Source organism: Sebastes fasciatus, chromosome 13, assembly GCF_043250625.1.
Source record: "Sebastes fasciatus isolate fSebFas1 chromosome 13, fSebFas1.pri, whole genome shotgun sequence".
In the NCBI taxonomy this organism is placed as follows: domain Eukaryota; kingdom Metazoa; phylum Chordata; class Actinopteri; order Perciformes; family Sebastidae; genus Sebastes; species Sebastes fasciatus.
The window spans coordinates 21,412,155-21,427,841 of NC_133807.1; the positions used below are offsets into that span (position 1 = coordinate 21,412,155).

The 15,687-nt window shown below is 42.9% G+C and overlaps 3 protein-coding genes across 3 annotated transcripts in view; all 3 read right to left on the reverse strand.

Moving 5' to 3' along the window:
• Positions 1-15,687, reverse strand: part of moto (minamoto) — a 117,614-nt gene that overhangs the window by 62,890 nt on the left and 39,037 nt on the right. The window lies entirely within an intron of this gene.
• LOC141780762 (uncharacterized) lies at positions 1,973-5,933 on the reverse strand. The gene is made up of 3 exons (XM_074656131.1): positions 5,802-5,933; positions 2,475-4,955; positions 1,973-2,112 (listed from the first exon to the last, which is right to left on the reverse strand). Exons 1-3 carry the CDS (start codon positions 5,817-5,819, stop codon positions 2,023-2,025), a joined length of 2,589 nt encoding a protein of 862 aa, XP_074512232.1. The 5' UTR covers positions 5,820-5,933; the 3' UTR covers positions 1,973-2,022.
• Positions 10,794-14,434, reverse strand: LOC141780764 (uncharacterized). The gene is made up of 2 exons (XM_074656132.1): positions 11,867-14,434; positions 10,794-11,511 (listed from the first exon to the last, which is right to left on the reverse strand). The coding sequence occupies exons 1-2, from the start codon at positions 14,417-14,419 to the stop codon at positions 11,422-11,424; spliced, it is 2,643 nt and encodes an 880-aa protein (XP_074512233.1). The 5' UTR covers positions 14,420-14,434; the 3' UTR covers positions 10,794-11,421.

Consider the following 15,687-nt stretch of genomic DNA (forward strand, 5'->3'; position numbering starts at 1 on the left):
TACCTCCTTTAAATGAGTGACAGAGTAATCTCGATTCAAAGTTCACATATTCAGAGCTGCAACGATTAATCGATTAGTTGTCAACTAAATTAACCGGCAACTATTTTGATAATTGATTAATCAGTTTGTGTGTGTTTTTTAAAAGTCAGAATTCTCTGATTCCAGCTTCTTAAATGTGAATATTTTCTGGTTTCTTTACTCCTCTATGACAGTAAACTGAATATCTTTTGAGTTGTGGACAAAACAAGATATTTGAGGACGTCATCTTGGGCTTTGGAAAACACTGATCGACATTTTTCACCATTATCTGACATTTTATAGATCAAACAACTAATCGATTAATCGAGAAAATATTCGACAGATTAAATCCACAATGAACATAATCGTTAGTTGCAGCCCTAATTTCAACCACATCTCAGTCGTCATCAACAGCTCATCTGTCTTCACCACCAGGTTTTGCTTTGCCTCTGTCTGACTGCTTGTGTATGCTGCTCTTGTTTCACTTGTATACAAAGAATTTCTTTTAATTTAATTTCAATGATTATCTTAATTATTTGATATTGTTTTATTTTACTTGTTGTACTTTTTTTTCCACATATAGCTTTTATCAATGTTTTATAGCTTTTAAACATGTTTAAATTGTTTTTATCATTTCTATCTTGTAAAGCAATTTGTAACTTTGTAACTTTTTAAAAGTTTAAAGTTTATCATTATTATTATTGTTCTGTTGTTGTATTGCCTGATGCTGTTGTCTGCTAGCTACCTGCCCGATGCTTTTGTGCTGGACTGCATATCATTTATGTCACATTTTATACTTGTAGTGGTGTGTTGCTGCTGTCTTTTTAACTTTTGACATTTATTTTTTAGCAAAATTAAAGAGTTGCATTGCGTTTTTTTAAAATATCCAACAATGTTATAGGAGTGCAGCGTCAATGGATGGAGTATTTGATGACGGGACCTTTTCTCTAGCCCCACCCTCAGGACAAACTTTAATTCGTTAGGCTCTAAGAATAACTAAATTGTGAGAATGCTAAGGTTTTATACTAATTCTTGACCTTAGAAACAGAAAGTTGAGAAAACAATCTCCGGTCCATTAAATGGCTGGTCTATAACTTTTAGTCATAACACATGATTTTCATTAGGAGATGATTATGTTATGAGGGAAGTCCTACAATTCTACCTTTTGTTTTAAAGATATTTCTGCTTTATTTGATAGTGACAGCTTGGAGAGAGAGAGAGAGGGGATGACTTGCAGCAAAGTGACTGGGCTGGAATCGAACCCCCGGTCGGCTGCAGACATGGTGCGCACGCTAGGTGAGCTACCGGGTGCCAATACAATTTTACCTTTAATAATTAAAGTTAGCTGAACTCCGTCTGCTGATGAAGATTTTTTGATATGATCGAAAACGCAAGAACATAATGGATTCTCAACATTGGTATGTTTCGTACACAATATACCATCTGTACCTGCACATCATTCACCACACAACACACAATGACACTAACTTAGTTTTTTTTATGAATTACGTTTTTTATTTTTTAAATCTTTTAATTAATTAATTAATTCATTCATTAGGGGCTGGGAGGTAATAGATGGAGGGAGAGAGACACCTCTCTCCCTCCATCATTTCACATGATCTCCGACAGGGGGAAGGAGTGATCACTTCACATGATCTCCCACAGGGGGAAGGAGTGATCACTTCACATGATCTCCAAGGAGTGATCATTTCACATGATCTCCGACAGGGGAAAGGAGTGATCACTTCACATGATCTCCCACAGGGGAAAGGAGTGATCACTTCACATGATCTCCCACAGGGGAAAGGAGTGATCACTTCACATGATCTCCCACAGGGGAAAGGAGTGATCACTTCACATGATCTCCCACAGGGGAAAGGAGTGATCACTTCACATGATCTCCCACAGGGGGAAGGAGTGATCACTTCACATGATCTCCCACAGGGGGAAGGAGTGATCACTTCACATGATCTCCCACAGGGGGAAGGAGTGATCATGTCACTCTCACAGGTGGAGGAAGCGGCGGATCCTCTTCATAATAGATATTTTTTTGTTAGTCTGAACCTCTGCTGAAGTCGGCTGACTCTTGGTCTTCTAGGATTTTTGAAATGAAAAAAAAAACAAAGTAAGTACAGAGATTAAAAAACAAACAAAAAACGTTAGAGTTCAGCATAAAGACGACAGGAGAAATCTACAAATTGAAGGCAACTGAATTTGTTGAAGACGTTTCATTTCAAAACCTCAGATCCTACACTAAATACTGAGCAAAATTAAAACTACAATGGTGAAAATCCTCCATTGCAAGCAAAGGTTTTGCAATCACAGCTTTGCTTAAGTAAGAATCATTGATTTGAACTATGAACTCATTGTGTCTTATCTTGTTTAATCTAGTCCCTCTCTTTTTGTCTTTAAATCTGGTCTAATCAATTTCATTTTCCAGGTAAATGCATCCATACCTTGCAGGTTGGGTAGACACAGTCGCCTTCGTCATCCTGGGTCTTATTGGCATCCGTGTCAGAAGCAGCCATGACACCCTGTGAGTCCAGCTCACTTGCGTAGCTGAGCTCACTGAGCTCACTTGCGGAGATGAGCTCAGTTGCGGAGCTGAGCTGAATTGCGGAGCGGAGCTGACTTGCGGAGCTTAGCTGATTTGCGGAGCTTAGCTGAATTGCGGAGCGGAGCTGACTTGCGGAGCTGAGCTGACTTGCGGAGCTTAGCTGACTTGCCTGCTCATCACCCTCGAGAATGGAGTGTGAAGGTGGGGTGTTTCTGGTGTCCTCCAATGTCTTCTCCTCATCCTCTCCTTCATAATCCAGTAACACCAGAGGGGTGTTGTTCGACCCTCTGGAGCTGATGCGGGATGAGGCTTGAGGAGGAGATGAGGAGCATTTGGGACTAGACTGTTCACCTGATGACAACATGACAGCTTTGTCCATTTGTTGGTTTGAGTCCAGAAGGACCTTATTGCTCTGCCACCAACCTTTGGTTTGTTGGATGCAGTAGGTAGCACGATGGACATTTGAAGATCCTTCATTCTGTGGGGCTTGCATGGCCCCTAACAGAGCAGAGGTCACACTATCATTAACAATGCTCCCAATGGCCTCTGTGAGTTTCAGTGTCATGTGAGAAGACTTGTCTGCACCAAGCGTTTCCCTGAGAGTCTTGTCAATGGAGCTTTTCAAATTTTGCAGGATGTTCGAAGTGATGACAAGAGAAGCGGATTTTGAGCCACTCACTGACTTGACAGCCTTATCCGAATCCTGCTTTGTTGCTGGCTGGGCCTTTTTCCATGGTTTCCATTTAGGCCAGCACTTCCAAAAAGGCTTCTCCTTCTTGTTGATCCTGCTTTGACGTCTGCTTCTCGTCTCTTCCGGACACGGATGGACGGAGTTTGAGTCACTGTCGAGGAAGGCGTCAGTGAGTACTGACTTGACAGCCTTATCCGAATCCCGCTTTCTTGCTCGCTGGGTCTTTTTCCATGGTTTCCATTCACACCAGTGCTTCCAAAAAGGCTTCCTCTTTTTGTCGATCTTCTTGTTGTTCCTGCTTTGACGTCTGCTTCTGCCACCCTCTAGTTTGACATCTTCATCTGGCACATTTATCAGTTCCGGAGGGTCAGAGGTCAAGTCTGCTTCATTAGCAGCCTTGCTGTCCTCACTGGAGCCAATTGAGTGAGTGGCAGACGTCTTTTCAGGACAAGGAGGGACGGATTTTGAGTCACTCACTGATTCGACAGCCTTATCCGAATCCTGCTTTCTTGCTCGCTGGACCTTTTTCCATGGTTTCCATTCACGGCAGCGCTTCCAAAAAGACTTCTTTTTCTTCCTGCTGATTCTGTTTTGACGTCTGCTTCTGCTACTCTCTAGTTGGACATCTTTATCTGGCAAATTTATCGGTTTCGGAGGGAAAGAGGTCAAGTCTGCTTCATTAGCAGCTTTGCTGTCCTCACTGGGGCCAATTGAGGGAGTGGCAGACGTCTTTTCAGGACACGGAGGGACGGATTTTGAGTCACTGTCGAGGAAGGCAGTGAGTAGTGACTCGAGAGCCTTATCCGAATCCTGCTTTCTTGCTCGCTGGACCTTTTTCCATGGTTTCCATTCACGGCAGCGCTTCCAAAAAGACTTCTTTTTCTTCCTGCTGATTCTGTTTTGACGTCTGCTACTCTCTAGTTGGACATCTTTATCTGGCAAATTTATCGGTTTCGGAGGGAAAGAGGTCAAGTCTGCTTCATTAGCAGCTTTGCTGTCCTCACTGGAGCCAATTGAGGGAGTGGCAGATGTCTTTTCAGGACACGGAGTGACGGATTTTGAGTCACTGTCGAGGAAGGCAGTGAGTAGTGACTCGAGAGCCTTATCCGGATCCTGCTTTGTTGCTCGCTGTGCCTTTTTCCATGGTTTCCATAAACAGCAGTGCTTCCAAAAAGGCTTCTGCTTCTTGTAGATCCTGATTTGACGTCTGCTTCTGCTACTCGTCCCTTGAGGACACGGAGTGACGGATTTTGAGTCACTGTCGAGTAAGGCAGTGAGTAGTGTCTCCAGAGCCTTATCCGGATCCTCCTTTGTTGCTCGCTTCCGTGGTTTATATTTAGGCCAGGGCTTCCAAAAAGGCTTCTTCTTCTTCTTGTTGATCCTGCTTTTTCTGCCTAAGTCTGCCTCATCCACCATAATGACCAGGTCTTCCTCTCCTTGGTGCTCTGCAAAAGCTCGCCGAAGGTTATAAAACCTGTTCAAATACCGGTCCACCTTATGAGCCACCGAGGATTCATCTTCTTCCTCATCAGCCTCTGGCTTAGAGCATTCCTCAGCTTTCCACCTTGATATATTCTGGAACAGCTCTTCAACATCGCACCCAACCCGTCCCAGTATAGATTCACAGAGCATGTCGGAGATTGAGCCTGCCATCTCTCTGAAGTATTCCACCTGTTTGATGTTTGTAACCTGTTAAGAAAAAGAAAAGGCAAACTGTAAGATAAAGGTACTACTAGTACTACTGATGCCACCAAGCACCTGTGGAGCGATGTATAATATAGTGATGACTATAAATGGCTGTAAAACTTCATAAAAACTGGTGGCTGAGGGCCCTACGTAGCCTTTGGTCCTCTTGAGCCTCAAGCAGCTCTGCTATTATGGGGCAATTATTGTAGCAAAACTATTTGCAAATGTGTGTGGAGAAATGTGTAACTATATCTATGTGTGTGTAAACAGATTTGTAAATGTGTAAAAAAATACTGAGATTTGTGAACGTGCACAGGAATCTGCAAATTGTTTATTCAGAATCCGTGTGTGCGTAATCAGATAAATGTGTAAAAAAAATCTCCAAATCTGTATTCAGAATAGCGAATGTATTGACATTTGTAAATGTATAGACAAATCTGTAAATGTGTACATAGATCAATTGTGATCGAAGTACTAATAAAATTAATCGCAAACTATTTTGAAAATCAATTAATCAGTTTGAGAAATGTTTTAAGAAAAAAGAGTGTAAATTCTCTGATTTCAGCTTCTTCAATGTGAATATTTTCTGGTTTCTTTACTCCTCAATGACAGTAAACTGAATATCTTTGAGTTGCTGACAAAACAAGACATTTGAAGATGTCATCTTGGGCTTCAGGAAACACTGATCTACATTTTTCACCATTTTCTGTCATTTTATAGACCAAACAACTAATCGATAAATCAAGAAACTAATTGACAGATTAATCAAAAATGAAAATTAATATTAACTATCATGTAAGCTGCATTTAAATGTTGATGCTAATTTTAACTGCTTCATAAAATTCATACCTCTATCTGTTGAGACATCTGGAGCTTGTAGTCAGATCGAACTGTAATTCTTCTCTTGAGACAACTGGTACTTGTCTTCTCTCAAATCTTATTCATGAAAGGAGTGATGATGTCACTACTGCTTTAATACATCACAAGTGTTCCATCTGGTGATGTCACCACTGCTTTAATACATCACAAGTGTTCCATCTGGTGATGTCACGATGCAGTGATGATGTCACCACTGCTTTAATACATCACAGTGTTCCATCTGGTGATGTCACGATGCAGTGATGTCATCCCCCCACAAACATACACACACACATGCACACTACACACACACAGATACTTTTATTTAAAAAAAAAAAAAACACGTGCTTTTAAAAAATGGTAGTTAATTAAACCTACTTAATAGTTATTTTAATGTTAACAAACAATAAAATGATAATTAAGAATGTTTACTAAGTATTAGTAATGCTATAACTTCTGTTATTTTATCAGTAGTTTGTGTTATATGAAATAATTACTTTATAATTTCTATATTGTATCATAGATGATAGCTGGGTTTAGGCTGAGGTTTCATATGATATAACTTTTCAAAGCAATGCTCAATTTCAAGGGCTGCTGAGCACCCTGCAAGATTGTGTGCCAGCTACAGGATGTATGTTTTACAGTAAAATGCCAAAACTCTTTAAGGCAATATCAATATAAACCAAAATTGACTTACATGTCATGTGCACACAGGAGCAAGCCTGTAGCATTTCAGGAAATTTCGCCACTTGTGAACACACATGGAAAATATTTCAATATATGTCTTCCTATCGACATTAAAATTATGATACTGGTATTCAATTTCGGGCGACGCTGGTATATATAATAACTGTCCTTTTATTCTAAACTTTGTAAAGAAAGCAAGGGAACTACATATAATAACGCCTTGGAGGGCGGAAGTGGATGAACGCTCTAGTAAAGCGAATTATACACCGAGGCAGGGATCATTATCTGAGTGCAAGCATGCAGTTTTAGCAGAAGCAGAGCAAATACAAGCGCAAACGGGGGCTATTTGAGTGCAAGGACAGGGTTTTGATGAGAGGCACTACAAAAAAGTCATGCTCTTCTAATTGAAAGACCACGCGTTTGAATAAAGATAGGAAAAAAGCTCCATAAACTTGTACGAATGTACACGTCGACAGAGCAAGGAGTGATTAGCTGTCATGTGATGTTCTTCCGGTGGCGCTGCTCTGCTTGCGACCCGGGCTCGCGGTCTACTGCATCTGTTTTGTTTGTTTGTTTATTTGCTTGCTTGTTTGCAAATTGTCCGATTACGTCCTCGAGTGTTTTTTTTGTTTTTGTTGAAACGTGCTGCATTCACATGGCAACGATCACTCAATCCGTCTGCTTGGCACTGATAATATGGGGACTTTGTACACTCTGCCATACATCACCTGCGGGCATGGAAGCTCAGCTGCCCATCACCTACACCCGAGACGCACTGCTTGTGCCTCGCTCTACCAGATTGATTTCCATGGAACTGCCCGAAAGGGTGAGGCTGCAACCTGAACGCAACGGTTGGTCGCGGAAAAAAGGTAGGCGACGCGGAGTACGGCAGTGTCTACGACGACGGGGAAACAGGCCTCCATTGCCTTCAATGATACTCTGTTATGCGAGATCACTGCGAGGCAAAATAGACAAACTGTGTCAAAACCAGGAGATGTTTTGAATACCGCACCTCGAGTATGATGGTGTTCACAGAAATCTGGCTACATCAGAGGCCTGTACTACGAAGCAAGTACAAAATACCCAGGGTATCTTCTCCTTATCTGGCTTAACTAACCCTAACTAACAAGATCCCGCTAAGCGGTCCTACGACGGTGGTTATCAACTCGGTAAATCAACCCAGGGTTTCTCCATCTGGCTATGAGCGCGTTCACATGAATGGGGTGGTGTTTGCAGCATGTGACCAATCAGAGACATGGACAAATCTACTGACTTGCAGACAGACAGGCAGAGCGGAACATTTTACAAAGGAAGAGCAAACTATATTAGACAAATACGAAGAAGTTAAACACATAATCCAGACTAAAAGCTCAGTTGAAGCTGCCAAATGCAGGAAGGACAACTGCTAAAAGAAAAAAAACTCCCGATGTGTGAATGCGTAAATTAAAGGGACTGTTTGTAACTTCTTACACGTACAAATCAATCCGGGTCGGTGTCCCATGTGTGTTCCGTGTGGCTACGCTGTTCAGACTCAGACTCCAACACAAACTACACGGAAGCACCGAAACTGCAAAGTTATATCTAGTGAAGCCCGTCTTGCAAAACAGTGTTTGGAGGACGCGGTCGGAGACCGTAGCTTTGGTCTCCAGGGCCGGCGTCTCTGCTGTACTCTGCTCCTCTGCCTGCTTGCCTTCACTCACACACCGCGCTCATTCTCGCTCTTTCGCTCCACCTCACGTGCATGTGCGCTCACTCCACACTGCAGAAGAGTTATAGCTCTGATAATATCTAGTGAATGTACAGTGGACATTTGTGCAGAAATAAATGCTGCAGTTCCTCCAGACCAACAGAGGTTTCCCGTGTCTTGTGAAGTGACAGGGCTCCGCAGCGAGAAACGTTATCGCCTCCGACCAAAACTCCGGTGTCTCTCCTGTTCCCTCTGGCCGCGGTCGGGAGGCTGAGGCAGGAAAAGCCAACACTAGGATCAGCATTGGTTCATGGAGAGACCTTCTTCTGGTCAGCTAACATTACTGCCAAGCAGGTGAAATATAGAGGGATATTGTGGTTTTAGCTGACGTGTGTCGCCTCACTGTTTTGAGCGTTGCTGAACATGTCTATGTAGAGCGAGCACAAGCGCGAGCCCGAGCAACAAGAAGCTGACTTTCGTTGATTTAACAGCCAAAGCTGTCACTGTTAACAAGTATTTCTGAATCTTACAAACCTTACATTCCTTTTACAGACTTATTCATTTAACGGAATACTCAAATATATTGTGTATAGTGTAGATATATTTGTCTAGATATAAATAGCTTTTAGGAGTGTAATGAATGAATGCAGGTTAGCTGTTCAGCATAAGTTGCCATAGTGATCTACCTCGACAAGAAGTGAACCAGCTTCATAGTACGGAAAACCCAAAGTTAACCCTGAAGTTACCTTGCTAACACCAAATCCTGCTTCGTAGTACAGGCCTCAGGACATCCCCAACTCCCTGGTTGAAATCGAGGGGTTCTCTCTCGTCCGAGCGGACAGAAACGAACTGTCGGGAAAAAACAGAGGTGGCGGCCTGGCTGTGTTTGTGTGTAACGACTGGTGCAAACAGTACTCAGTTAAAGAAACCATCTGCTGCCCCGATGTTGAGCTCTTATGTTTGAGCATGAGACCGTTTTACCTACCGAGGGAGTTTGGTAGTGTTGTTGTTTGTGCTGTTTATGTCCTTCCCAGTGGGAATGTAGCGAGAGCGGCATCTCGCATTGCAGACTGTGTTCATCAACAATTACGGCGAACACCGGGTGCCCCTGTTCTTAATTTAGGGCGATTCAAACCACTGTAAACTTGAAATGTGACTCTGCCTGGGTTTGAACAATATGTCAAATGTGTAACTCGGGACAGCAGAATTTTAGATAAGTGCTATGGAAACATTCAAAATGCCTATGTTGTTATGTTTTGTTTTTCCACTGGACCCCAAAGCAGAGACTGGCACAGGTAGGTAAAAAGGTAACAAAGTTTATTATAAACCACAAGGCAAAAATGCGAGCTGGAAGGCAGGGAGCTGGACGGCTCGTGGCTCGGAGGACTTGGACCGAGATGACCAAGCACATGGAAACACAGTCACTGAGAAAACGCGGAAGCAGCAGCAGCGAGGCAGACCGGAAGATCTGGCGGGAGGACAAAAGACCTCTGGTAAGTAAAACGCAACAGGGAACACTAGAAGAATCTCAACACAAAAAATAACCAGTCTGAAAATGCTGCAGCTCCTCCAGACCAACAGAGGTTTCCCGTTTATTGTGAAGTGACGGGGCTCCGCAGCGAGAAATGTTATCGTCTCCGACAGGGTGCCGGTGTCTCACTCCGGCCGCGGTCGGGAGGCTGAGGCAGGAAAAGCCAACACTACGATCAGCACTGATTCATGGAGAGACCTTTGTCTGTTCAGCTAACATTACTGCCAAGCAGGTGAAATATAGTGATATTGTGGTTTTAGCTGACGTGTGTCGCCTCACTGTTTTGAGCGATGCTCGTTCATGTCTATTTAGAGCGAGCACAAGCCCGACGCTGACTTTCGTTGACCTAAAGGCCACAGGTGTCGCTGTTAACAAGCTTTTCTGAAAGTTACAAACAGTCCCTTCAAGTTTCCTGTGTAAAGTTGGTCTCATTTCATAAGGTAAGGTGAGAAAAATTCAGAATGCTAGGTTTGAGGCCAGGTCAAGGTCTCCGTGCATGCTTCGCGGAAAGAACGGGGTCTCCAACACATATCTGCAGGGGTTCTCCTCCATGCTTTGGATTTCTCACACGAGGCGACATCTTCTCTGAACCCCTCAAGAGGACGACATCGGCCTTAAGGTGAGCACTCCGTGTGTAAATTATCATGTTTCAGACGTCAAATGTATTTTTTATATGGACAAATTTAGCTAGCAACATGGCTGGTTTGTTAGTTTCGCAAATATTAGATTGTCAAAAAGACACTGGTAAGTAAAACACAACAGGGAACACTAGAAGAATCTCAACACTAGAAAAACTACGAAGAAGTAACGCTATGCTCTACCGCATGAGACGGAATTATCTGGCGCCGTAGTGGAGTGAAGACCAGGCTTATATAAGGGGTTGATGAGGTAGATTGGATACCGGTGTGCCTCCTCTGCTGCTGCAGGCGGAGCCAGCAACACCCCCTGCCCAACACATGCCTTGTGACTGGAAAAATACAAAGGGGAAGGGAACAGAGAAAAACAGGCATGCACAAAAAATAACCACAGCAAAAACTAAACAACAGAATCATAACATATATGGCCATGAGGGAAGTCCTACAATTCTACCTTTTGTTTTAAAGATATTTCTGCTTTATTTGATAGTGACAGCTTGGAGAGAGAGAGGAGAAGGAGAGAGGGGATGACTTGCAGCAAAGTGACTGGGCTGGAATCGAACCCCCGGTCGGCTGCAGACATGGTGCGCACGCTAGGTGAGCTACCGGGTGCCAATACAATTTTACCTTTAATAATTAAAGTTAGCTGAACTCCGTCTGCTGATGAAGATTTTTTGATATGATCGAAAACGCAAGAACATAATGGATTCTCAACATTGGTATGTTTCGTACACAATATACCATCTGTACCTGCACATCATTCACCACACAACACACAATGACACTAACTTATAGTTTTTTTTATGAATTAAGTTTTTTATTTTTTAAATCTTTTAATTAATTAATTAATTCATTCATTCATTCATTCATTAGGGGCTGGGAGGTAATAGATGGAGGGAGAGAGACACCTCTCTCCCTCCATCTATCTCTCCTTTTCCCAGAGAAAGGGAGAAACGGAGAGAGAGAGAGAGAGAAAAATAAGGAGTGATCATTTCACATGATCTCCGACAGGGGGAAGGAGTGATCATTTCACATGATCTCCGTCAGGGGGAAGGAGTGATCATGTCACTCTCACAGGTGGAGGAAGCGGCGGAGCCTCTTCATAATAGATATTTTTTTGTCAGTCTGAACCTCTGCTGAAGTCTGCGAACTCTTGGTCTTCTAGGATTTTTGAAATGAAAAAAAAAACAAAGTAAGTACAGAGATTAAAAAAAAAACGTTAGAGTTCAGCATAAAGACGACAGGAGAAATCTACAAGTTGAAGGCAACTGAATTTGTTGAAGACGTTTCATTTCAAAACCTCAGATCCTACACTAAATACTGAGCAAAATTAAAACTACAATGGTGAAAATCCTCCATTGCAAGCAAAGGTTTTGCAATCACAGCTTTGCTTAAGTAAGAGTCATTGATTTGAATTACGAACTCATTGTGTCTTATCTTGTTTAATCTAGTCCCTCTCTTTTTGTCTTTAAAACTGGTCTAATCAATTTCATTTTCCAGGTAAATGCATCCATACCTTGCAGGTTGGGTAGACACAGTCGCCTTCGTCATCCTGGGTCTTATTGGCATCCGTGTCAGAAGCAGCCATGACACCCTGTGAGTCCAGCTCACTTGCGTAGCTGAGCTCACTGAGCTCACTTGCGGAGCTGTGCTCAGTTGCGGAGCGGAGCTGACTTGCGGAGCTTAGCTGATATGCGGAGCTTAGCTGAATTGCGGAGCGGAGCTGACTTGCGGAGCTGAGCTGATTTGCGTGCTCATCACCCTCGAGAATGGAGTGTGAAGGTGGGGTGTTTCTGGTGTCCTCCAATGTCTTCTCCTCATCCTCTCCTTCATAATCCAGTAACACCAGAGGGGTGTTGTTCGACCCTCTGGAGCTGATGCGGGATGAGGCTTGAGGAGGAGATGAGGAGCATTTGGGACTAGATGACTGTTCACCTGATGACAACATGACAGCTTTGTCCATTTGTTGGTTTGAGTCTGGATGGACCTTATTGCTCTGCCACCAACCTTTGGTTTGTTGGATGCAGTAGATAGCACGATGGACATTTGAAGATCCTTCATTCTGTGGGGCTTGCATGGCCTCTAACAGAGCAGAGGTCACACTATCATTAACAATGCTCCCAATGGCCTCTGTGAGTTTCAGTGTCATGTGAGAAGACTTGTCCGCACCAAGCGTTTCCCTGAGAGTCTTGTCAATGGAGCTTTTCAAATTTTGCAGGATGTTCGAAGTGATGACAAGAGAAGCGGATTTTGAGCCACTCACTGACTTGACAGCCTTATCCGAATCCTGCTTTGTTGCTGGCTGGGCCTTTTTCCATGGTTTCCATTTAGGCCAGCACTTCCAAAAAGGCTTCTCCTTCTTGTTGATCCTGCTTTGACGTCTGCTTCTCGTCTCTTCCGGACACGGATGGACGGATTTTGAGTCACTGTCGAGGAAGGCGTCAGTGAGTACTGACTTGACAGCCTTATCCGAATCCCGTTTTCTTGCTCGCTGGGTCTTTTTCCATGGTTTCCATTCACACCAGTGCTTCCAAAAAGGCTTCCTCTTTTTGTCGATCTTCTTGTTGTTCCTGCTTTGACGTCTGCTTCTGTCACTCTCTAGTTGGACATCTTCATCTGGCACATTTATCGGTTCCGGAGGGACAGAGGTCAAGTCTGCTTCATTAGCAGCCTTGCTGTCCTCACTGGAGCCAATTGAGTGAGTGGCAGACGTCTTTTCAGGACAAGGAGGGACGGATTTTGAGTCACTCACTGATTCGACAGCCTTATCCGAATCCTGCTTTCTTGCTCGCTGGACCTTTTTCCATGGTTTCCATTCACGGCAGCGCTTCCAAAAAGACTTCTTTTTCTTCCTGCTGATTCTGTTTTGACGTCTGCTTCTGCTACTCTCTAGTTGGACATCTTTATCTGGCAAATTTATCGGTTTCGGAGGGAAAGAGGTCAAGTCTGCTTCATTAGCAGCCTTGCTGTCCTCACTGGAGCCAATTGAGTGAGTGGCAGACGTCTTTTCAGGACAAGGAGGGACGGATTTTGAGTCACTCACTGATTCGACAGCCTTATCCGAATCCTGCTTTCTTGCTCGCTGGACCTTTTTCCATGGTTTCCATTCACGGCAGCGCTTCCAAAAAGACTTCTTTTTCTTCCTGCTGATTCTGTTTTGACGTCTGCTTCTGCTACTCTCTAGTTGGACATCTTTATCTGGCAAATTTATCGGTTTCGGAGGGAAAGAGGTCAAGTCTGCTTCATTAGCAGCTTTGCTGTCCTCACTGGGGCCAATTGAGGGAGTGGCAGACGTCTTTTCAGGACACGGAGGGACGGATTTTGTGTCACTTACTGACTCGACAGCATTATCCGAATGCTGCTTCCTTGCTCGCTGTGCCTTTTTCCATGGTTTCCATAAACAGCAGCGCTTCCAAAGAGGCTTCTGCTTCTTGTAGATCCTGATTTGACGTCTGGTTTTGCTACTCATCTCTTCAGGACACGGAGTGACGGATTTTGAGTCACTGTCGAGGAAGGCAGTGAGTAGTGACTCGAGAGCCTTATCCGGATCCTGCTTTGTTGCTTGCTGTGCCTTTTTCCATGGTTTCCATAAACAGCAGCGCTTCCAAAGAGGCTTCTGCTTCTTGTAGATCCTGATTTGACGTCTGGTTTTGCTACTCATCTCTTCAGGACACGGAGTGACGGATTTTGAGTCACTGTCGAGTAAGGCAGTGAGTAGTGTCTCCAGAGCCTTATCCGGATCCTCCTTTGTTGCTCGCTTCCGTGATTTATATTTAGGCCAGGGCTTCCAAAAAGGCTTCTTCTTCTTCTTGTTGATCCTGCTTTTTCTGCCTAAGTCTGCCTCATCCACCATAATGACCAGGTCTTCCTCTCCTTGGTGCTCTACAAAAACTCGCCGAAGGTTATAAAACCTGTTCAAATACTGGTCCACCTTATGAGCCACCGAGGATTCATCTTCTTCCTCATCAGCCTCTGGCTTGGAGCATTCCTCAGCTTTCCACTTTGATATATTCTGGAACAGCTCTTCAACATCGCACCCAACCCGTCCCAGTATAGATTCACCGAGCATGTCGGAGATTGAGCCTGCCATCTCTCTGAAGTATTCCACCTGTTTGATGTCTGTAACCTGTTAAGAAAAAGAAAAGGCAAACTGTAAGATAAAGGTACTACTAGTTCTACTGATGCCACCAAGCACCTGTGGAGCGATGTATAATATAGTGATGACTATAAATGGCTGTAAAACTTCATAAAAACTGGTGGCTGAGGGCCCTACGTAGCCTTTGGTCCTCTTGAGCCTCAAGCAGCTCTGCTATTATGGGCCAATTATTGTAGAAAAACTATTTGCAAATGTGTGTGGAGAAATGTGTAACTGTATCTATGTGTGTGTAAACAGATTTGTAAATGTGTAAAAGAATACTGAGATTTGTGAACGTGCACAGGAATCTGCAAATTGTTTATTCAGAATCCATGTGTGCGTAATCAGATAAATGTGTAAATAAAATCTCCAAATCTGTATTCAGAATAGTGAATGTATTGACATTTTTAAATGTATAGACAAATCTGTAAATGCGTACATAGATCAATTGTGATCGAAGTACTTATTGTGCAGAATGGCACTTGTCTGTGTTATGTTATTATAGTACTGGATCATTATTATAAAAGCTGCAACGAATAATCAATTAGTTGCCAACTATTAAGTTAATCGCCAACTATTTTGAAAACAGATTAATCAGTTTGAGCAATTTTTTAAGAAAAAAAAGTATAAATTCTCTGGTTTCAGCTTCTTCAATGTGAATATTTTCTGGTTTCTTTACTCCTCAATGACAGTAAACTGAATATCTTTGAGTTGCTGACAAAACAAGACATTTGAAGATGTCATCTTGGGCTTCAGGAAACACTGATCTACATTTTTCACCATTGTCTGACATTTTATAGACCAAACAACTAATCGATAAATCAAGAAACTAATTGACAGATTAATCGAAAATGAAAATAATCATTAGTTGTAGCCCTAATTAATATTAACTAACATGTAAGCTGCATTTAAATGTTGTTGCTAATTTTAACTGCTTCATAAAATTCATACCTCTATCTGTTGAGACATCTTGAGCTTGTAGTCAGATCGAACTGTAATTCTTCTCTTGAGACAACTGGAGCTTATCTTCAGATCGAACTGTAATTCTTCTCTTGAGAAAGCTGGTACTTGTCTTCTCTCAAATCTTATTCATGAAAGGAGTGATGATGTCACTACTGCTTTAATACATCACAGTTTTCCATCTGGTGATGTCACCACTGCTTTAATACATCACAGTGTTCCATCTGGTGATGTCACGATGC

Bases quoted from the DNA above. Each gene is read 5' to 3' on its own strand.
- LOC141780762 (XM_074656131.1), bottom strand. The intron at 2,113-2,474 runs GTATGGATGCAT...CAAAAATCCTAG, and splicing joins GTGTCTACCCAACCTGCAAG to AAGACCAAGAGTCAGCCGAC.
- LOC141780764 (XM_074656132.1), bottom strand. From the start codon at position 14,419: ATGCTCGGTGAATCTATACTGGGACGGGTTGGGTGCGATGTTGAAGAG. The intron at 11,512-11,866 runs GTATGGATGCAT...CAAAAATCCTAG, and splicing joins GTGTCTACCCAACCTGCAAG to AAGACCAAGAGTTCGCAGAC.